We start from the raw sequence: 23,202 nt of genomic DNA on the forward strand, positions 1-23,202 counted from the left end.
ATATATGAAGGGGTATTTCCTTCTAAAAAAGAACATGGTGTACTTCGGTCCTTCTCGTTCCTATTGTTTATTGCACGCACACTACGTACAGTATGTCAAGGGAGTGGCCAATTCGTTTTCTCCGCCTTTCCTTTCTATGATTGGCTGGACCGACCGTCTTGTAAATAACATCGTTTAAGACTGGTCAATCTCTGTATAAAGCCGTATGTACCCCCTTAATTTTGTTTTCAGATACGTGCCTTTGTGCACGGTGGAAAAGTGTAGACTGATGGCCTGTAGAGGCAGACATTGAATTTGAGAATTTAGATATAGATTCTCCTGTTCGTGAAGAACAATCTTCAAAATGCGTCGTAGAGTGACTGGAACAGCGTTGGAGATGCTGGGCTGTGGTACAATAACCAGCCCACGGGTGAGCCGACTTGTGCTGGCCCCCGTCACAAAAACCATCTCCCCTCTCTCGGCCACAACAGACGGGGAAAGATTTCGTTCAACGTCTTCAATTCAACAAGGATATACAGAGCTGGCGCGAGAGAGGTCCAAAACTGTCACGTCGTTTTACAACCAGTCTGCAATCGATGTTTCAGCAGAGAAGGTACTTAATGTTGCTGTCTTACTAGCATGTGCCTGTCACCAAGTGCTTTAGCTAGCTAGCTATCTCCTGCATAATATAACGGCACTTCAAACTGGCCTCAGCTGGCTGCTAGTCTTAGCATTAGCATGTCTTGGACGCTGGTAGAAATAGTTAGTAGCCGCTAGCAAGCTGAGCCTGTTGCCATACCTTGTCTAAAACGCTCCAACATACCCATGTAATTAATTTAGCCAACAGTAGCTTGCTGTTACTTACACAAGACGAGGAGGATGACAGTCCGATACTAATATTAATGGCTGTTGCTGGCCGGAAGACCAGTCGTTGAATGTATTGTCAGTAACTCACGGGTTACCGCAAGGTCAGACCCAGACAAGTCTGCACTGTTCAACAGGGACAGAGAGACAAGGGCTTACCTTGACACTTGGTAATGCTGTACAGACAGTCCCTTTTCCTAGGTCTTTTCAGTTACCAGGAGGTAACTTTCTTACATTGATTAACTGTATAAAATGTTGCATGGGCTCCAGCCCATGCAAAATTAATTAATTCAACTTGATAAATGTAAAAACATGAATGCTAATTAATCGATATCATCTAGACTGGAATGAAGTAGCGCTTTACTGTCCATAGGGGGAAATTGCATCTATACAGTTAAAGGCTACATAGTTCTGTTGAAATCTTTTCAGAGGGTTGACAAACTAACAAGGCCCTCAATACTTGATTAAACCCTTAAAAGTTAAATCAATCAAATGCACAGTCTTCTAGGTAGCACACTGTGTGCATTCACAGTAGTTTGCAAAAACTGTCTTTGTTGTGATTGAATGACAAAGGACTTGCTAATTAGAGTAGCGGGGTCTCATTGATGGAGAGGGAAGAAATGTAAGACCATGTTAATGCAGAAGCACAATAGCCTGCATTTTTACAAAGAGGTATCTGTGGTCCCCACCAGGAAATTATATCCCATTCAGAAGATCCTACAACTCAAAATGTTTCTCAAACGTTGCCATGCCTACTTGATTACAGTTAAACTAATGTAGTTATATGTTAATATTATTGTAATGCCCTGGTCTCGTTTGAATTATATAGGGGGGGGGCGCAAACGTAATGTGAAACCCTGCTGGTGTAGATGTGTCCTGTAGGTCTGCTAGTGGCTATGTCGCCTATACTCATTTAGCCAATATATTGTCTTCCCTCTGTCTGTTTTCTCCTAGGCTTCGGTCAGACTGACACCAGCAACCCTGTTGTATGCTGGGAAGTCTCCAGATGGACATCATGTCTTGGTAAATATTTCCTGATACCTCTAACTTTGTGATAGAATAGAACAGTCTTATTTAAAACTAAATGAAGAAGCCCTCTAGTACACACAATCACACTTTGTAGTAGTATTGTTTTTATTTACTACTAAACTACTATTTATTACTTTTTGAGACATTGTGAGAAATGTCACAATAGAGTAGGCCCTAGTTCTGGATGGTTTTGTTCCGTATGATCACCTTGAACAAGAGCTGGGACTAATTGGGTGTGCTCAAGCCTTCGGCGAGAGCACAACCTTTGTTCTCTCACATATATATTATTATTATTATTATTATTTTTATTCTTTTTGCCCCCCTAAAACTCAGTCAATATTTGGCCTACATAGACAACGTAGGTGTCAAACGTTTCGTCTTGGTAGCGATTGAGTTGCTTCTATTGGAATTTACGTTCCGTTGCATGGTTTGGGCTTAAGTTAAGTTTTTGTGGCGAAAAGTGAAGCTAACGGTGGCTAATTTGCTAGCCACAGTCACTGATGTTACTAACGTCACTACGTCACTAACGTCACGAAAACACGCGTGACTACCTTTGGCAGAACATTCGTTTCGCATCTGTTAACCTGGGGGATAGCTAGGCTAACTATAGCTTTACTGCAAGGCAGCTGCAGAAACGCCACAAGCAAAGAGGCCAGGGTGATAACTATTTACTCATTTTACTTTGTGATATGACACACAATTGTCATGTGTAATGTACAGTATAAGCTGATATTATTAAGGAAGTACATCTACTTTCGGAAACAGTAGTCTACTATTTCACTGAAGTATTAGCATCATGACATTAGCCTGTGTTGCCCGGGCAACACATACTACAGTGGTCTATGATGTAGCGTTATCTGTTTTCAATCGTTAAAATAAACATTCCTCACATATACATTTTCGTTGTAGGATTTATTCTGACATTAGTAAACGATTTGTTGGTGAAATTACCATTACCTGTGGTTTCAAACCAGTGTAGCTCACTGCAACGCTGTAGCTTACGCGAGACACTACAAAAACATCTACACTACACAGCTGTTTAGGAAGTCAAACGGTGACAGAACATGTTCGGCACTCCCCATACTTAAATCAAAAGTCTATCTAACTACTAACCTGAACTTCATTGCCACAGCCTAAACGTTGTCAATCTGTTCATGAAAATAATTAATTTCAGTTTAAACCGTACAACGGAACGTTAAATCCAATTCAACCAACGCAATCGCTACCAAGACGAACACAGCAGTAGTCTAGTACTGTACTGTAGTAGTACAATTTACCGGGGCAGCTTCTCCACACAGGGCTATATCGCATTTTGCGTTGTTACTGACAATGATCGCTACCAGTGAGCTTTTTATCAATGAGCGATTTTCCACTAAATAAATGTCAAGCTTATTTACGTTTTTGGGGGCATATTTTCAGTTAGCAGATGGTACTGTTTGAATCGCGATTCTATCTTTTGCCGGTAAAGTCTTAGAATAATCTTCAAAGGGGGTTCTTTATTAATGAATGAATGCAATACGAGTAGGCTAAATGCCTGAAAATATCATGAGAAGGGACAACTTAAAAGGACGTTTAAGTCATAGAGATTAGGTCCATTTTTACACCGGTCTGCCAAATGTATTCGTTTTGATTCAGCCTGTCAGCTGCCTCTTGCAGGGGAAATGAGAAGACATCATATTTCATTCTACACTTCACTCGTATTTTGAGTTGTAAATGAGCAGCAAAAAAAAGATGCTTTTAAATCTATGTAATATTTATAAATAATAAGTAGGCCCGATGCATTTTTATATAAAATATACAGACCCCTGTGCAACCGACGCAAGCAAGCACACCCTACAATTTCCCCAGAAATTGTATCCTCTCTAGTTGTAAATGCTCTGGCTGTTGACAGACATGTTTGCCCTTTTTAGAATATCTCCTTTTGTGATGGGATGCTTTTCAGCAACACTTCTAGATGATTAACATGAATGTACATGATATATTAAAAGCAAGTCTCTGTCCAGTCTCCAACCAGACTTTCCCAGGACCCATGCACAATCATTAATAAATGAAGCTATTTACCTGTGGTTTGAGTCTTACCGACCATGTACTTTATTGTAACTTCAGAGCAGTGCTACGTACCTACACAAGGAGCTGCCGGTGCGTATTGCCCACCGCATCAAGGGCTTCCGCAGCCTTCCCTTCATCATTGGCTGCAACCCAACCATACTGCAAGTGGTGAGTACAGTGTACAGAGGCTTTGGCGAGACAGATGCGAGAAGCCAGGGATTAATTATTACTTCATGTCCCTCCCTCTGTCTCCGACTTTTAAATGGTAATTGCAGCTACGTGGTTGTCGTCTTTTGCCATTCCTGCCTTGCTTAACTTGTAAAACAAGGGAAGGGACCAACGGCATGTGTTTAGAATGTTCTCAGCAGGTGCAAAGAACATTGCTGTTTTCGAAAATAGATCGACCTCGGAGTGGCATTCGTTAAGAATGCATTTGTTACACAACTACCTTGAAAGTGTTTTGTTCATCAGCTTCCAACATTGACCAATTGATCCACTGTTTATCAGCCAAACAAAGTCACCTCTTTGTTAGATGTAATGTAATCAGGTCAATTAAATCGTGGTCCACCAGCTCACCAAGTTCGGCTTGAGTGCTTGCTTTCAACCAACAAAACTCCACATGCAGTAATGCAAGTGTTAAGACTTGTAAATGTTGAAGATTCACAAATCATTACTGAAATCTTTTCCATGTCTGACATTGTATTGTAGCCCTTTAATGTCAGGACATTTGGAAATGATTTGTGAACCATAGCAAAGTAAAAACCCCTAAGCATTGTTGATCCAATGATAACTATTCTTGCATTGCAAGGTTGAATGAAAGGCCATCTGTAACTTCAAGAGGTTTTTCTTTGTTTATAAGCTCTAATGCATTGTCTACTTACCTCAGCAGGCTGTTGGTACTGATGACCTTTCACCCAGATCTCACCTCATGGGACTGGCATACTCTTTGTGTTCAGCAAGGTGTCTGCCAGCCAGACAACAAAAGATTGTGTCTGTAAAGAAAGCCCCCTGTCTGAAAATACATGTTTATGTTGTAGTCTCCTGCTGCAAATAGTTTACCTGCCTACTGTTTTTATTTGTATTTTGTTATTATTTGGTATATTGACAGTTTTTTGTTCGCCATATCCATATAGTCCAAATCAACGGAATCAATCACAGACTGATGAGCAACAGTTTTCTCAGGTTATATTGGTACAAGATGCTGGTTACGTCTATTTAAGAGGCGTAGTTTTTGAGTCACATGTTTTGCAGATCTTCCCTGTGAAAAAAAAGATAGTTTGAAGACTCATCCTCCCTGCATTCCTGTAATGGACCTTTCCTCATGTTGAACCATGTGTTGTTTTGAGGTCCAGTAACAGGGCCCCTTAGAAGGGAGGGTTAGTTCCCCTCACACACCACTGCTAAACAGAGCAGGGTACACGCTAACCCTGTCCCCCCTATGTGCCTCTTTTCTCTTAGCATGAACTCTACATTCGAGCCTACCACAAGCTCTGCGAGTTCCCTCCGGTGAGTTCCACACACAGACACACACGTGCACTCCAAAGGAGGAAGAGGGAGTTGGCCAAGTTCAAGTTCTTGGCCCCTGGGCAGTCGTATATCTGTCCCAAGCTCTGTTTGCAACTTGGAAACTTCTATGCAACACGCTCCACCCCCACTACTCAATCAGCCTTTTTTGAGTACCAGTAAATAGTTTACTGTTGTAAATGGGGTGTTCAGCTAACATCAAAAACTTCCTTCAGAAGTACTTTAAATCCCAGTTCTGTGTGTACATGCATATATAAAATGCTAGAGGCACAAGTTGTAGATTGTGTCAAATAGATTACAACACAGCTCGGACTTCCTAAAAGGGAGTTTCCTCTCCAAACCTCAGAGCTAAGTAGACATAATTTCTTGTCGATTTAGCAATAAATAATAGCTTTTGAGGAGCAAAAGCTGGTAAAAGAAGCCTTACAATTATGCTGACCAGAAATGATGAAATCATGGAAAACTTGAAATTCAATTGTTGTCATTCTGCCAGATCAAGGACCAGGAGATGGAGGGTCGCTTCAGTAAGCTAGTCCAGCAGCTGCTGGATGACCACAAAGACGTGGTCACCCTCCTCGCCGAGGGCTTCAGGGAATGCCGCAGACACATCCAGGTACCCTTCGCTCAGCGTTTCATCCTTCAGACTTGAGTTTTTGTTCAATTACTTTACATTACATTTACATTACATTTATGCATTTAGCAGACGCTTTTATCCAAAGCGACTTCCAAAAGAGAGTTTTACAAAAGTGCATAGGTCACTGATCATAACAACGAGATAGCCCCAAACATTGCGGGTAGCCAAAACATGAAGCATACATTGTGAAAAACGTTGACAGTTGTGGAATGTGTTTTTGTTGTTGTTGTTTTTTGTGACCAATTAAAGTGGTTCTATTTCAGGATGAGACCTTGGTCCGTAACTTCCTGGACACCACCCTCACCTCTCGTCTTGGAATCAGGATGCTGGCCACCCATCATCTGTCCCTGCATGAGGAGAATGTGTGTTATCACTTCATACATGGTTTCCTGGTATCTTCGAGAGCTTTTGTGAATAAGCTCTATGGATGTAATCTGAATAGTTAGGGGAATCATTTGATTATACGTTTTATTTGGTTTTTTTCTTAAAATGTTCCAGATCACACAACACATGAGCAACCCCGAAAATGTGAGTCCCATAGACAAAGGCCCTGTGTTTGAGTAGAGGCAGCAGTCTGCCGCTATGACATTCACCTCAGTTTATTTGTATCTTGTTTTGAAGCTGTATGCATTTGTAACCTAGCCCACTCAGCCAATGAACTCCTACGATTTTTGGCAGCCCTGTGCGCCAGTGACGTTAGAGGCTGGTGTGTGTGCCCAGTGGGCTTCTAAATAGCCATATGACCCCGTTTATAAGACTATATATAAACAGTTCTGGCCATGTGAGTGATGAAGCACTTTTAGTCAGTTCTGGATTGCAGACTTCCTGCCTAAGTGTAGAACATTCTTGTGCGGCTCAGAGTCAGGTCACTGTAAACACTGGGCCAGAAGTGCTGTTACCCAGCAGAATCTAGAGCTCTCAAATTATGAGATGTGTGATGATGTGTATCATTTGATTGATGTTGATTTGATCGATGTTCAACCTGTGTCCCAGCCCTGAAGAATTTGCCCAACTCGAAAAATGTCCTCTGATAGTATTTTTTTGGTCCTTTATTGCAGCCTGATTTCGTTGGTATCATCTGCCGGCGTCTTTCCCCCAAAAAGATCATTGAGAAGTGGGTGGACTTTGCAAGGTGAGTGCAGTTTCGCAGCCAATTTAAAAAAATGTAACCTCCATCTGATCCTGGATAGTGAGTGTGGAGATAAGCCGATACGGCATGAAGTAAAAAGTTATCAACAAGTCAGGCTGATGTGTGCACATGAAGCATGAGCCTTTGTCCTTGCTAATCTGTGACTTAAGTGACATTAAAGGAAGCAAATGCCCCTGTAGCTGTTTGTAATAAGCGGTTTGAATAGGGGAATGTCTCTAGCCTGAACACCTCATAACACCACATAAGAACATACTCTGCGTAGCTATGCCTCCTTCCAACTACTTCTCCTTTTGAAATATGTGGTTTATCAACTAGGATCACATAATAGTTCAGCCCTGTACAGAGAACAGAGAAACACATTTTCTCCCCTCTAATCACATCAAGTCAGACGCGCCTCAAAGCAACAGGAAAGTCCTATCAAATGACAACTTGAACAACTTAAGCCTTCCCTTTTTGTATCACCAAACCAGTTTTTAGTGAGCAATACTTGTTTACTGCTTAATTGTAAATTTCTGGAACATTAAATTGTAGATGGCTTTCTTTCTTGGTCAGTGACACTCTCTTTAGTAAAGTTAAAACATTAAAAACCTGCTCTCTTTAATGAATTAATCTCAAATGTTACACATATTCAACAATCAATCTAGAATATACTTACAGAATGGTTACGGTTGTATGACAGTGCTATGTAGGTCGAAGTTTTCCATTTGCAATGTGTGAGGGGTCACAAGTTCAAAGTCACAATCACACATAAATGTGTGTGTGTGCAGTGTACACAAATAGTTTTACACACACACACACACACACACACACACACATGCACAGACCCTCAAAAGCAGACCCTATGTGCTCTTGTTCACCCAGCTCAGCCTCTCTAGGAATGTGCAGCTGCTCTCTCTCACTCTGGGCCCTTCTCCATCACACTGCTAACTCCCTCTCGGACAGTGTCTAACTGTCTGTTTCTCCCTCTCTCTTTCACTGTCTCACGCTCACTCTATTTTTCTCTCACTCCATTTCAATTCCACCCTCTCTCTCTCTCTCTCTCTCTCTCTGTATCTCTCTCTCTGTGTATCTCACTGTGTTTCCAACCCCTTTCCACTGCTTGGTTCTGGCTGCACCAGAACAAAGGCACTAATGTGGATCTTATATTGCTGACTGGGCTTGGGCCTAAATCAACAGGGCTTCTCCTTTCTAAACAATTAGGCGTGCTGTTCAGAGAGTGCGTGATCACAGTCTGGCCTTATAACTTTGGAGTAGACCTGATCTCGTGGATAGGATTGAAGAAGCACATTTGTTGTTTCAGGATAGTGCTTCATTAGATTTGGTTGATTTAGACATGATTAACGTCCCCAAAATCGACTGATTTTGCTTGTTAAAGGCCTCAGCCCCCTTTGCCAGGAGAATGAGCTCGTCAGACAGTTCTAACAGTACACACAGAACATGCACTATGAATCTGTATGCTATCTACATGCTACTTGTATGCATGTTCACTGCGTCCTCCGCGTTTCTTCCCCCGCAGGCGTCTGTGTGAGCACCAGTACGGTAACTCGCCCCGGGTGAGGATCAACGGCCACGTGGCGGCCCGCTTCCCCTTCATCCCCCTCCCCCTGGACTACATCCTGCCCGAGCTGCTCAAGAACGCCATGAGGTAGCGTGACGCCTTCTGTTCTCCAGCGCAGAACACTTCTAGGAATGTTTCCGTGTTCCCATGAGTCAGACCCCAGAATAAACGTGTGTACTGCGAGGAGTACTCATGTACTGAGGAGAAATGTGACATTGTGCTAGTGTCGACACTCGCGGTAGCTAATGTGTCATCTGCCCAGTTGGGAAACGTTAACCCCTCCAATCCATCATCCGACAGTTATTCAACCTTTCGTCTCACTGTTTTTCACCCTTACTGTTGCAACCACAGTTGGTCTTGAATCTCAGACAATAATGTGCAGCCAAGATGGTTAAACCTTTGTTCTGAGTCATACCAGGTCTGTGTCATCTGTACTTCACCAACTGTCAGCCTTAAGAGAGTGACTTTAACTATGTCCTATTACATTTTACCATCAAAACAGTCTACCACAGCCAGGTAAACAAAAAGTAGGTCAGTAGTTCCTCTTTAATAGGCTTGTTGTATAACAAAGGCTATGGAAGGAATGTTGTGGGTCATTTCAGGATGGCCCCTACTCTAGTTGCTCTAGTGACCACTGCCATAAAATAGAATAGCCTCATTTTAGGGTTTAGATTTTTCCTGATGGATACAGATGTATGTATGGGGTGGTTGTTATGACTATATGTAAATGTATGCGATGTCCTTAAACGATGGAGATGTCCTATAGTGAATATGGTCCTGGTAAGATCGCAGGAGGCTATGCCGGCTGTATTTGCCCATTCCCCTAAATCCTTCAGTTTCCACTGCAACCCTGTCTTTGTGTCAGTAGTGCTAGGATTGCCAGAAGGTAGGTTGCTATTTGAGTTTCCCTTGGCGAGAGGCCTGTGACCATAAACACTGTCGCTGCAGAATTGAGTCATGCCTCTAAAAACACGAGACTGTAGGTTATAGTTGCCCCAGGCTACGTGACACATATTAAGAAACTGGGCTGGAATTGGCATCCAGTTAGACAGATCTTTGTTGAATGCATTGATGGTGGACAAGTCTTGTACAAGCTTGGACAAGCAAAGTCATGAGAAGTCTTGAGTTGAACAAATGAATGTTCAACAATAATGTTTTTCTTCTGCTTTCACATCTCTACAGTATAAATGTGTGTCATTTAGCAGATTCAAGCAGAGGTTACGTGTCCAGGGACCTACTCTCCTGTCTCACCATGCCTCTGTTCAGTCCTCCATAAATACAGACTTTCAAGTTGGGACAACATGATCACATTCAAGAACTGCTGTTTAATGTTCAAAATCCGGTTTAACCTGGCCCCCCACCACTATTCAGCCTAGTCAAGTTTAGAACACCAGCAACCAGTGCTACTCGAGGGGCAGCAAGAGGAGACTGTGTTATTCCTTTTTTTTAAAGTGTATTTGGACAGTCGGTTTTCTCAATTAGGTCAGCCCGGGAATGGAACCATCTCCCTCAAAACATTAGAGAATCAACCTCATCCAACTGTTTTAAAAGTAATCTCAAAACATGGTTGATAAATAACCAAAAATGTGATCACTAGCAGGTAAGCAGTAGAACTTGTATATTGGGATTGTATTTTTGTATTTTTATTTTTGTATTTATTGTCAATGTTATGTTTGGTATACGTTAATGCCTTTTTTAGGTTGTATAGCCTTTTTCTCTCTGGCAGAGGGACTGCCAATGGAAATTAGCCTTTTGGCTATAATTGGGTGCATTTACATTTGAATGTTTATGAATGTACACTGTCCCTCTTGATCAAATGAACAAATTGTAAATTGATACTAGTGGACTGGAAGCGCTGACCTGGATCCCGGTGTTCCCTTTGTTCCTTGGTTAGGAAGGCTGTGTTCCTGGCTGGAAGTCTTGGCAAAACAGCAACTTGCAGCTGCTGCCAGGGGAATTCTAAGTCAGTGTGCAGTGCAGTCCCCTCTCTCTAGGCTGGGAGTCTAGTTGTTACCCAGTAGCCTAAAGTAGTGTACTTCCCTCGTCCCTTTTCCCCCCCATGGCCACTTACTCATGTGTCTTAGTCATGTGACTGACCACCAGGATGAAGGATTGTTCAGTCCTGTCCTCTGGAAGTGGTAGCCATTTTAAAGTGAAATGTAATCATCTCCAAACAAATTTTTGCTTTGTAAATGTTTGGGGGCTGCGTGATGAATCTACTGGTGAATGATTTGAATTCAGAGGCAGCTGGTGCAAAGGCGTCTTCCTGCAAAAACAGTCAAATGTAAAACTGGAAAGTGTTACAGTGTAACACTGTGAACTACTGGTACAATGTAAGCCCTTATGTGACCTCCTCTCCCACCTTATGAAGAATGTATTGGCTTAACTAGCTGCTGACCCAGCACTGACGTGTCTTTCTTTACATGTCTATTTGCAACAAGACTGAAGGAAACCATTCCTTCAGAGCTTCACCTCCAGTCACTTAGTTGGACTCTGGTTCCCCTTTCCCAGAAGGCTGTGTTTCATGGTGTGGTCCTTGCATAAGTGGCATGTACCACCAGAGACACCTGTTACTTATCCTGGTAGTGTTATGTTTCAGTGGCAAACAAGCCACTCCTTTAATTACTCTTTATTGTTCACACAGGGCCACCATGGAAAGCCACCTGGACACGCCGTACAACGTGCCAGATGTAGGCGTCACCATTGCCAACAATGACACAGACTTTGTCATCAGGTAAGTGTCTGACTGTTAGGTTGTGATACAGTGAGACCTGAGCAGGAGCAGATAGGAGAAGGTGATGATGCCCTCTGTGACATCATTCGTGGGAGAGTTCACTCTTCTTGTCGGCTATAGGGCAGAATCTCGAATGAAAAAACCCTGAAAAGGTAGATGTAACAGACCAGACCGTATGTGAATAACTGGTTGAATAGGAAACCTAACACCTCATCAGTGCGATGCATTATGGGGAAAGTGCTTAGAGAGAACAATCACCATGGAAACCGTGCCTGAGGCTACAGCCTAGTCAGCAAACTGCTGTACTCGTACTCCATCTGAAAACTGGAAATGGACATGGGTGTTTACGCTAGACAAATTTACAGAGGCGAAAATGTTTGACTAGTGTTGAACTGAGCGTATTAAGTGCCTGTGTGTTTGGATAAGGGGGACATGCAGACAAGGGGAGTTAAAGGTCTATATATTTTTTTATTTTTTTTGGAGAGAGATCTAGGATGGTGTTTTGGAATAATGTAAAATTATTTTGGTTTACTGCATTTTTGCCCAAATGCCCTTAGAAGCAACAGTCCTGGGATTTAATCTGCACATAGTTGTGGATTTAACATGCAATGCTATATTCAGTACGTATACTGATTTGAGTTAGTTTCTAACGAATAAAATACTACTCTTAACCGAAGTCGGCCATGTTGGCTTGCATGCTGACTCATCTGGTTTGCTCGGTCAGGATCTCGGACCGTGGTGGCGGCATTCCTCACAGCATCATAGACAAGGTGATGGACTACCACTTCAGCACGGCAGAGGAGAGTGCCCAGGACCCGCGCATGAACACCCTCTTCAACAACATCACCAACAGTGGCCCCCAGTCAGGCCCCATGCACGGGTAAGAGGAGGCGGGCGGACATGAGTTTGGAGTTCACTTCTACGCAGGCTGCACCATGACCTTTTGTGTATAATTTTTCATACCCATTCCGTCATGTGATGGCTTCAACTTGATAGGTGAAAGTTCATTTGCTGATCATGAGGGAGGATAATGTCAGAGGAGTATTTGAACATGGCCAATGTTTCTCACATGATAGGAATTATATCCCACAAACTTTTACAAACTTTTAGGTGGTCCATAGCACTGAAGTACAGAGGGATAATGTCATCCCCATGTTTATTTCTGAATACAGACAGGTTTTCGGATGTGTGTTTAGCTAATGTTGGATTATCCAACTTTTAGTCCTCAGTATACCTCTTTTAACCACCTCTGTTCCCTTGCAGGTTTGGCTTTGGCCTGCCTACCTCCAGGGCTTATGCAGAGTACCTGGGCGGATCTCTGTCCATCCAGTCCATGCAGGGCATCGGCACGGATGTCTACCTGCGCCTGCGCCACATCGACGGCAAGGGAGAGAGTTTCCGTGTCTGAGACCCCCTGCTGCTCAGCCTGGGAAACCCCAGAGAGGTGGCAAGATGGGATTCTCCCAGTATTCCTCAACTGGGAAGCTTGGTCACTTCAACGCCGGCTGGCGTTCCACCATTCTGCAGTCCAGAACATTTCAAGCGGCCGAGTGGCTTCTGACTAACTCAACTCTACTTCTTGTCCCTTTTTTGGCCTCAGGCTGAAAAGACTGGAAGAGCTTCTTCTGAGTTGGCACTTCCAACTTCTTCTTTTTTTTTCTGTCACTTGTCTGCGTAACGTGAGGGTTTGTGAACTTTTGCACTTATGTCATCAGAGTGCATGGTGGTTAGTGTTGGTGTTGTGACTTTGGTAGAACAAGAAAGGGGGGAACAAAGATCTCCAGCCTTAAAGATATTGATTTGTCATTTACTTATTTTTTTAAGACCAATGCTGATGAGAGTGGTCTTGTGTCTGAAATGCATTAGGATTTAGATTAAGTTGGTCTTTGCAAGACCTTATCTTGAATTACCTGTGAAAGACACCATGGAGAAAACTGCCAAAACACATGTGGAAGAGTGTGCATGTTATTGGGGAGAAACTAAAAGTTAAACTTTTGGTTTAGTACAGTTTTGTGAGCGCAGGTGAGGAGATGGGCAGAGATGTTCTGTTGCCTTACTGTATGCTGCTGGTCCTCAGGACAGTATACTAATTTTACTTAAACATTAACCAGTTCAATATCCTTTCTGTCATGCAATTTGACATGTATACCACACCAGATGAGAGAGAACTGACCTGTTTTATCCCTCTGTGGATGATTATTGGAAATGCTAATCATCACTTGCAGCATAGAAGTTTATCGGTTACATACTTTAGGTTCTAAACACCAGAAGAGGTGTTTTGTGTTAGTTTATTGCGTCTTTATCTACAAAAAAGAGAATTTGAAGTATATCAATTTTTATTATTTGCTTGTTTCCTTTTATTTGAAATACACTTTGAATATTATTTTTCTTTGTTACTGACACACATTCCGCGACGGGTCAAATATCAAAACTAAGGAAAACTTTACTTTGTAGTACTATAGTAGTAGTAATTTGAGGAGAATGATGGAATCATGTAAATACAGTATTCTGGACTTGAACTAGAATTCTGGAGAAAGGTACATCCTTTAGTATCCACTAGACTGTATAAGAAAGGATTGTAGGCACCTGCATAATAATAGTTCCTTGTGATTCTAAAGGTTTGGGTGGCCCAAGATTCTTCTAGCATGAGAATTACAATTTGACAGACCGCACCTCATGAAGGACTGTTGTCCGAGTGCGCCATCTGCTGGCAAAATAAAAGAATACTTACAGACCCTCAAAAAGAGATGGTAAAGTATCTTTTGATATTAGAAATTAAAATGAAGTGTAATACATATTTGTTCCTTTATTATCTTTAAAAGTATGATAAAGCTGAAACATTCTTGATTTTGTGGTCTTGAAATGGAAGACTAACATACCCATACTCATGTGTTTCTTGTATTTCTTCTTTAGGCCAAATAACTGAATGGTGTTACTGACAGTATGCACTGGTGTGGATTCTGCGGATGTCTGATTTTTTTGTATGTTTGTGTCCTCAAGACCTGTCATTAGTTTATAGTTATTGGGCATTATTAAACTCTCAACAACATGGGTGCATTTGACAGTTTCTTTGAGTGCACATCTGATTGAATATGGTATATAAAACAAGTGTATGTTTAGGTTATTAAAGCAGTTTCAGATAATGGACCGGTGTAAAAAGTGTATTTAAGTTTTGAAGAGTTTATTAAATCAGTCAATTTTCCACTGATGCCTTTTCCAGAGGAAACAGTGTGTGCTCAACAACAAAAACATTTGTTGACCCAGAAACGGTTTACAACTAAATGAGCAGGCATTTTCAAAACTTCCGACTGTACTAAAAACAGAAAAGCAATGTGAAGTGTATTGTGTGATATGTTCCTCTTGCCTACGCATATAGTCATTTAGCAGACGCTCTTATCCAGAGTGTACACGGAATGCTTCCTGTTTAAAAAAAACAAACATTTAATTGCTTTAATTCAGGACTCACTTTTCTGAAATGAAGTCAAGCCAGGACTCAGGTGGACACACCTCGGTCTCTGTCTCAGAAGGATTCCTCCCTACTCTCTTGGGATGCGGACGTGGTTACGCCCTAACACGTGACCAGAATGCGCGAAGGCGGTTGGAAGGGAGGGCAGACGACCAGTAGTCTGCAGGGTTTAGCCGTACACCTCTTGACAACAAATTCACTCTGCAGTTCTTCAAGGATTGTGGATGAAATAACTCAGGGGAATTTCTTGGCATAAAGGTAATGCATGCATGCAACATTATTATATTGGCTTGCTGGCAAGTAGCAACTAGAACGTCTAGCTAGTTCTGTCTAGAATCACTTTAATCACAACTGAACTTCGAAATTGCTGCTGAGGAGTAAGTCAAATATAGTTATTATTCTCTAGAACGCTAGATCGGTGTATCGTGTAATAACATGATGGATAATAATGGGAAAACTATCATTTTTGGTTATAGAAGCTAGCTGGCTAGCTTCTCTGTCTTTCGTGTGACGTAGAGCGAGCAAGCTTAGCTTGCCAGTGTGTTCGAGACAGCCAGCTGGGTTGACTGGCTATCTAATTTTTCAACTACGTTGCAAAGAAATTGGTACCGCAGCGTTTTGTGGTGAAAAGATATGCATGTTCATGTATTGAAGTGAACACAGGCCTTTTATTGCCGCAGTAGTTGATTTGCGTTCACGGGCACTAATTACATTATCCATCTGGTTAAGTGATGACAAGAAGTCAACTCAGCAGTCACCACGACCAAGATCATTTTCAAGCATAGTTGTCACCACATTGCACCACCATTGTCACAACTCTAACAAGGCATTATTATTTGAGTTTAATTGTAGATGAATGAACAACCATTCATGAGATGGGTAAATCCCAAGTTTGGACTTAAACTATCTGAAGCAATTTCGTCCTTTTACTGTTTTTGCAGAAACTCTAAATCCTCTTGTTATAATAAACTCAATCTTTGTTTCCTTAATACTTTCCACCTTTTACAATGTGCAGTGTGAATGAAATGGTTCTTTAAAAAAAGAACTTTTTAATTTATTTTTATGTTGTCCATCAGTTGCCATGAGCAGTGAGCTGAATGTGCCCATGGGCTCCCCCACCCCAGGGAACTCAGAACGGGTTCAAGATGGCGGGGGGATGGACTACAGAGACTGGGTGCGGCGCAGTTACCTGGAGCTGGTCACCTCCAACCACCACTCGGTGCAGGCCTTGTCCTGGAGAAAGCTGTACTTGAGCAGGGCCAAGCTGAAAGCCTCCAGCCGGACGTCAGCTTTGCTCTCGGGTTTCGCCATGGTGAGTCACTTACATTTTCTCAGAGATATTCCTACAGATATGTAGATAGGCTCTGTCATCAATAGCTGTACTCTGTCTGGCAGTTTTTCCTAAAACAAACATATTAACCTTTGTTTAATTTCAAAGCATTTCCTGGGGGTTTCTCAAGTAAACAAACAAACAAACTACATTCTTCATTCTTCCTATCATAATTCTCACAGGAAAAGCTTCTGCCATCTCCCCCCCCCCCCCCCCCCCTCTGCTATTAATAGCATGTGAACCAATGGACAAATAAATAACGCCTTTCAGATTTATGCCTGCTCAGTCGAAGATGGTTGCTGTGATGTTTTCAGGTGGCTGAGCGGTGGCTGAGCGGTTAGGGAATCGGGCTAGTAATCTGAAGGTTGCCAGTTCGATTCCCGGCCGTGCAAAATGACGTGTCCTTGGGCAAGGCACTTCATCCTACTTGCCTCGGGGAAATGTCCCTGTACTTACTGTAAGTCGCTCTGGATAAGAGCGTCTGCTAAATGATTAAATGTAAATGTTTTGGTTTGTGTGCTGATCTAGGTGGCCATGGTTGAAGTCCAGTTAGAGATGCAGTACAACTACCCGCGCTTCCTCCTTATCTCCTTCAGCGTGTGCACCACAGTGCTGGTGGCTGTGCACCTGTTCGCCCTGCTCATAAGTACCTGCATTCTGCCCAACGTGGAAGCGGTTAGCAACATCCACAACCTCAACTCGGTGAGCGAGTCCCCCCATGAACGCATGCACCACTATATCGAGCTGGCCTGGGGCTTCTCCACAGCCCTGGGCATCCTCCTCTTCCTGGCTGAGGTGGTGCTCCTCTGCTGGATCAAGTTTCTGCCCGTGGACTCTGGAGGTGCCAACCAGGTTGCCGTGGCAGCCGCCGAGCTCGCGCTGGCCAAGATGAATTGCAGCTCCACCGGTGGTGGGGTCAAGCCCCCTAAGCCGACCACCGTTCCAGGGAACAGCGGCTGGCAGGCAGCACTGGCCTCTACCATTATCATGGTGCCTGTGGGGGTGATCTTTGTGGTGTTCACCATTCACTTCTACCGCTCGCTGGTGCGCCACAAGACGGAGCGCCACAACCAGGAGATTGAGGAATTGCATAAGATCAAGGTGCAGCTGGATGGGCACGAGAGGGGGCTACAAGCTGTGTGATTTAGCTGCTTGGTTTGCTTTGCTCTTATAGCCTTTGAGCATTGTGGTGAGCTCCTCGTGAATCAATAGGTGGAAGGTGTTCTTTCTCCCCTATCTAACTAAGCCCTCTTTTCCTCCTCCACATCCGGTCTAATCATTGTTATTGGCTTCCTCAAGCCTCAGAGCTCCACCTACTGTGTGGAAGGTTGAAGAATGAACAGACATGAAATGGGTGGCTTGGATAACATTGTCTTGACTGTGTGAAAGGTGGCCGATTTTGTATGTTGATGCTAATAGAAAGGAATACTTATTCTTTACAATAGCAAAAATAGTCCCATCAACCAAGGGTGTTTTACAGGCCTTTTAAGGGTGTTTTTTTATTGTCTGCAGTCCCCTTTCATTAGTGCCATTACCACTTTATAGCTTTATTGCCATGATACAGGAAGTGTTGGAGATTAGAATGTCTAACCACCATATGTGCAAACAGGGCTGTGTTAGTACATGCTACCACCCGGGGGTCACACATTTGGGTGAAATTGATATGTTACTTTTGACTACTCTGACAATGCACCAGGAAGTGTGTTGTCAGATGGATCACACACCAGGTTTCACTTGTGTGTGAAACTTGTTTCAAAGAAACATTGTAATCATTGTTACAGGCCAGAAGGGCTGTCATTTCCTGCTTTCAAAAACAATGTTTGTACAGTGTAAATGAGACCCACTGGTGTCCAGATTAGTGTGGAACACGGTGCCTCTTGGGGTTCCAGGGCTCCTCAGGCCTCAAAGCCCCTATTGTCAAAAAACCTTTACTGTAAATGATCTTCACAATGCCAAATACTTTCTTGCCATCAGCATGGCCATTCAAAGCAAGCAATGTCTCTGCTCACCGTGTGTTGTTTAGGTTACATTTGCCCATAATGGGACAATATAAAAATGTGTCAAATATAATCCAGTGTATCTTATAGCTAATAGTTTCAGATTTGTGCATCCCTTTTTCTTCGTGAAAACCTTGATAAGCACATTACATTACTCCTTATACTTATTAAAAATAATTGTTTTCAAATGTAAATGTTTACAAAATGTCAATTGCAGTAGAGAGGGTGTTTGTATTAACCTGGGATAAATATAATTTGCCCCATTACTTTTTATATAAAAATAAATTAAAAAGGGTTAGAATGTTACTATAATATATTGTTGGAATGGGGGCTGGTGAGCTTGACTTAAAACGGCCTGCTGAGTATTTAAAATATCAAAGCTTTGTGAAGACAAGTGGAGAGGTATTGTCAGCATGGATTAAGTTGTCAGTTCTCTTGAATAAATATTTATCCGCTTCAAAAAGACAGGAAGATAACAACATTCCAAGACAAGTTCTCTGACCAAGAATTGACTATTTTCTTTATTTCACTGTGTTGAGAAAAGACATAAGTGCACTTGTAGTTTAGTTCTGAAAGGAGTGTTGAAAGCTGACTGTCTGTAAGCTTGTTTTGGCTGTAACACAATGTTTTAAGTCTTACTGTTTGGTCAACGATTGTGTATGCAGTGATTTAGTTTGAGTAACTCTTGGGAAGATCATTCTACACAAATGTAGTATTCAGAGTAGGATACATACTGTTTCTTTGACCAAACAGACAATTTTTATATGTTGACAATACCGGTGCAGAACACAAACATTGTATTGGAAAGAAAATGTAATTTTGTGTTATGTTTTTGATAAAGAAAATTAGCTTGTCATTTATTTTTTATAATAACACAGAAGTATGTTATCTGATTCAGTGTATGTTTAAGGCTTTGTATGCGTGGTTTATTGTTCTGTGAAATGGCATGTATTTTCATACCTTGTCTGAAGTGTAGTCTCGTGGCAAATAAACACATTTTATTTTGTTTATTTCTATGCCCCACAATGTGTATGTTGTCTCTATTCTTATAAACGGAATATACTGTAAATTGATATTTTCACTATGCTCAAGTTTCTTGTTCATATTCCCCTAGTTGAGTCGAACTGTCACTTGTCACTGGTCTCCCATTCTGGGTGACCAAAGTGTGACCATCTCCTTGGTGACCAGTGTAGGTTTAATTATGATCACCTCGAGTCTTGTATGCTTTGGCCTAGTTTGAATAGTCTTATTTGAATGCATCCACCTCTCGAGTTGAAGAGGGCTGGTGTTTCAGGTTCATTTGACTTCTGTAACTAAAGGACATTGGAGTTACTGTCACATTCCAATGATGTTAGTGCAGTCAATAATTCAAGAGTGGGAGGAAGCATGTTCTTTAAAGTGTTAGAACCAGACACTTGTGATTTGTTATTAGGGTTTCCAGTTTTCACACCAATTACACACAGCTGTGTGAGAGCACTGTGGTAATTAGTCAATTGAGATTGAGCGTGTGCCATATATAGTAGCCAATGAGAAAGGTCCTGGAGACCAATTATACAATTAAGTGCTTTGCCAATATAAAAAGCTTGCTCTTTCAAGTATTATCACACAAACAACATTTCTGACAAGAGGTGACAAAGACAAGGTAACCCATGCTTATCTTGATATATATTTTCTGCATTGTTTTTCCAGTCTAGCACATTTTTTAAATAATCAACCAATGGTAAAAGAAACTGTCCTTCATGTGTTTAGTTTGAAGACATTGCTGAATAATATAACACAGCTATGATGATTCAAGAACAAACTGACTTGGTAGTGATACCTCTGGGTTTCTCTGACTAAGGCATGATCAGTTTTAATCTTCTCGCTGAGCTGTGAGGTTATATTGACCGGGGATGCTAGTGGTGACTTCTTCAGTCAAAACATGTCAGATATGCTCACATTAGCAGCCCATATGGCCCTCACAAATGTAGCACTCATAGGCACAGAATGTTCTGTGATCCCGTTTTTCCCCAACATCCCAATTTCTCATGTTCTGACTTTTTTTTTTTTTTTTTTTATCAAGCTAGATAAAAGTTGACTAGTCAACTGTGCTACTTTTCTCACTAGTGGTTCAGCCAGTTGGGAGAGGATAGATTTGTCTTGACATGAGGCCCACCACTTAAGGCTCAGCCCCTACCCTAAGGACCTGCCTTGGCTCTATGTTTAGACTCCTGGCCTACGTTGTTAAGCAGCTTTGGCGCAGCAGTGTGGGTGTTTTCCCATCGCACCGTCTCATATTTGCTGTACTCCGGCCAGGCCATGGCAGATCACATTCAACTGAATCGGCATGCAGGTCATGACCTCATGCTAAATATAATCGTATCTGCAGAGTACTTAAGTTGGACATCTAGCTCCCTGTGATGCATGTAGCTTTAGGATTTTTGCCTTTCAGTACCTGATGCTGATGGCAGGTCGGATCACTGTAAACTAATGACATCTGGTCTCCGTTTTTTAAACTTGCTGTATCTGTAATTCTATATTTAAATTCTGACTTTTCAGGTGCTCCTGTCGCTGAGGGACTTAAATGGAAAAGGCAAGTTCCAATGACGAGGGAAATGTGTTGAAGTTGGGATTGCTTGAATGGCTTCCAGGTCTAATGCACACCCAAATAAAGGTTTAATTCTGAAAACCACTTGTCCTTCCATGGGTAGCTCACGCTTAAAGTATGCTTGGCTTCATAAACATACAACTCCATTCGTTGTTTGGCTAGGCCTCCTCGAGGGCTACATACTGAATGTTCACATTTGAACTGGAGGCAGTTTCCTACAGTGTGGGAAAATATTCTGCAGAACTTCCCCTGTACCACAAGTCCAAAACATTGCTTTGTTTCTTCACGGTTATATAGAAAAATCAAAACTACATGATCAATGTGCTGAGGACAAAGAATTAGAATTGCATAGTCAGTTATTACTTGTGTCTGGGTAGACGAGAACACCAGCTGACTAACATGGCACTTGCTGATTTCACCTTTTACAATCACAATTACTAAGAAACGGAAAGGCAGCCATCTTTTGAATCCCCCCCCCTGATGCGTTTCCCATGTCTAGCTCTCAGGAGAGTAAATCTTGATGAGATGCTGGAGTTCAGTGGGGTAACCAGTCATGGGACACCTCATGTTTGCCTTGACGTAGACATAGATGCAACGGTAACAAAACACAAAGCCGGAGGTGGAGAGAACCGTGTCGTTGGTGCGGCACTTGCGACACAGCGGGCACACTTTGCTGTGTTTGGATGCATGGTCCTGCAGGTGGACGGGAGGGGGCGGCGTGGGCAGGGTGGTCAAGCTCTTCATGGTGCTCTGGTTCTCCGAGGAATACCACCACTCCAGGAACTGTAGGAAGAACACCCCCATGGAGAGGCTTGAGGAGAGGGACACGGCCACACCTCCAACCACGTTTGACGTCAACTTCCGTAGCCTATCACCGATACTGCAAGAAAGATTCACCGTTAGTAGTGGCAATATATTAAGTACACGGGTCAGGTATACATTTGGTAATACTTCAATCTCACCTTGACCCAACGCCTGCAGATGGTGTTGCTGGTTTGAGGTCCATGTTCCTGATGTCATGTCCTGTGAGGTGAGACAGTTGGACTCCAGCCAGCCACAGAAATGGCGAATGTGTCCTTGCGCGACCAAACACGTATAAGAGCTGTTGGCAGAAGACCCAGCTGTCCCAAGCCATGCTGACGTAAGGGTACGCGGCCAGGAAAGCCCTGTACATCCTCTGCATGCGGGACTGTGGCAGGCGGATGGAGAATTCATCCTCGTCCCTCTGCTTCGCCAACACTTGTTCCATTTTGGCCCGCAGGTACGGCACGAGAGCCAGCAGAAGCAGCGAGCGCCAGTGGGATTTGCCTCCAAGTCCCAAGTGAGCGGGCTTCTCGCTTCCCGAAGAGGAGGCGCGCTTCAAGCTGTAGAAGTTCTCCGAGAAGGAACCGCTTGTCCGTGACAGAAAATGGTGCTGAAGCAAAAGGTCAAGAACGACGTAAATCTCGTCGAATCTCCTCAGGAGGAATCCGTAGCGTGAGGGATTGGACTCAGCCAGTACCTGCAACAGATGTGTGATACTGATGAATAAACAAAGGCAATTTCAGGAGGGTCATCCAAATCTGGTGCATACTCACTACTTTCCCACAGGTCATTAAATTACACCTTTGAGACCTTTAGTGTCTGTACTTGCCATAGCTACTTTGATATACTTTCTATGTGCAATATGTGTATGTCGCTTTGGAAAAAAGCATCCACTCAATGGAATGGAATGTAAACTGCATTATCTGTTTTGAGCTGGATCTAAAAGGTGAAGCTTATAGAAGCAAGTGGGTTCATTTCCAAATATTTTCATAAGTGGTGCTTCACTACCAACAAGTTGATAATACATTCTAGTCTAGATTATCTATTTGGTCATCAAACATCTATTAAAGCTAGCTCGCCATCTTTCTAGTTCCAAGAAGTGGTTAAGCTGCAAACCTTCACAGCGTGGCGCAAAGCTGGTCTCACAGCACCCATCAGGGACTCCTGCGCGAGAACTTCGAAAATGGATGGTCTATCATCTGCAGCTGCAGTGGTCAAATGTGCCCCACGCTCAGCCATGGCGGCACACCGGTCCAACAGTATTAAATAAAACACGTAGGTATTACCTAGCCACCGATTTTAGAATTCACAGATGCAGTCAAGCTAGTTAATGTTACTACAAACTCGTCTTAGCTAGTATGTTAATGCATTGTACGTCGTTAGCTAGCATGATAACGTTTATAGAAAATTAAGCAATGACGGAAGTTGGCTGGATATGCATATTACTTAAACTCAACATTTACGATCAATAACAGTACTCTAGTGTTATTTAGGAGC

General features: G+C 42.6%; 3 protein-coding genes and 1 non-coding gene across 7 annotated transcripts; 3 read left to right on the forward strand and 1 right to left on the reverse strand.

The window, feature by feature from the left end:
* Positions 1–251: 251 nt before the first annotated feature.
* Positions 252–14,570, forward strand: bckdk (branched chain ketoacid dehydrogenase kinase). Of its 4 annotated transcripts, XR_010878958.1 has the most exons (13): positions 252–592; positions 1,798–1,866; positions 3,979–4,089; positions 5,380–5,427; positions 5,939–6,058; positions 6,343–6,441; positions 6,578–6,607; positions 7,138–7,211; positions 8,746–8,874; positions 11,432–11,521; positions 12,246–12,401; positions 12,785–14,271; positions 14,435–14,570. XR_010878958.1 is itself a non-coding variant. In XM_067256958.1 (12 exons), exons 1-12 carry the CDS (start codon positions 344–346, stop codon positions 12,927–12,929), a joined length of 1,320 nt encoding a protein of 439 aa, XP_067113059.1. In that variant the 5' UTR covers positions 252–343; the 3' UTR covers positions 12,930–14,570. The 4 variants fall into 4 exon arrangements, 3 of the variants coding, with proteins under 3 accessions (XP_067113059.1, XP_067113060.1, XP_067113062.1); XM_067256958.1 differs by having other exon boundaries at positions 12,785–14,570; XM_067256959.1 differs by lacking the exon at positions 6,578–6,607 and having other exon boundaries at positions 12,785–14,570.
* Positions 14,571–15,125: 555 nt separating this feature from the next.
* Positions 15,126–19,340, forward strand: orai2 (ORAI calcium release-activated calcium modulator 2). Its single transcript, XM_067257164.1, has 3 exons — positions 15,126–15,245; positions 16,064–16,299; positions 16,846–19,340. The coding sequence occupies exons 2-3, from the start codon at positions 16,069–16,071 to the stop codon at positions 17,458–17,460; spliced, it is 846 nt and encodes a 281-aa protein (XP_067113265.1). The 5' UTR covers positions 15,126–15,245; positions 16,064–16,068; the 3' UTR covers positions 17,461–19,340.
* Positions 19,341–19,692: 352 nt separating this feature from the next.
* pex12 (peroxisomal biogenesis factor 12) lies at positions 19,693–23,202 on the reverse strand. Its single transcript, XM_067257163.1, has 3 exons — positions 22,822–23,202; positions 21,864–22,402; positions 19,693–21,781 (listed from the first exon to the last, which is right to left on the reverse strand). Exons 1-3 carry the CDS (start codon positions 22,942–22,944, stop codon positions 21,397–21,399), a joined length of 1,047 nt encoding a protein of 348 aa, XP_067113264.1. The 5' UTR covers positions 22,945–23,202; the 3' UTR covers positions 19,693–21,396.
* Positions 20,093–20,186, forward strand: LOC136963677 (Z30 small nucleolar RNA). The gene has a single exon (XR_010879023.1). It is a non-coding gene; the product is annotated as a Z30 small nucleolar RNA (small nucleolar RNA).

This window comes from Osmerus mordax, chromosome 19 (genome assembly GCF_038355195.1).
Source record: "Osmerus mordax isolate fOsmMor3 chromosome 19, fOsmMor3.pri, whole genome shotgun sequence".
Taxonomy (NCBI): domain Eukaryota; kingdom Metazoa; phylum Chordata; class Actinopteri; order Osmeriformes; family Osmeridae; genus Osmerus; species Osmerus mordax.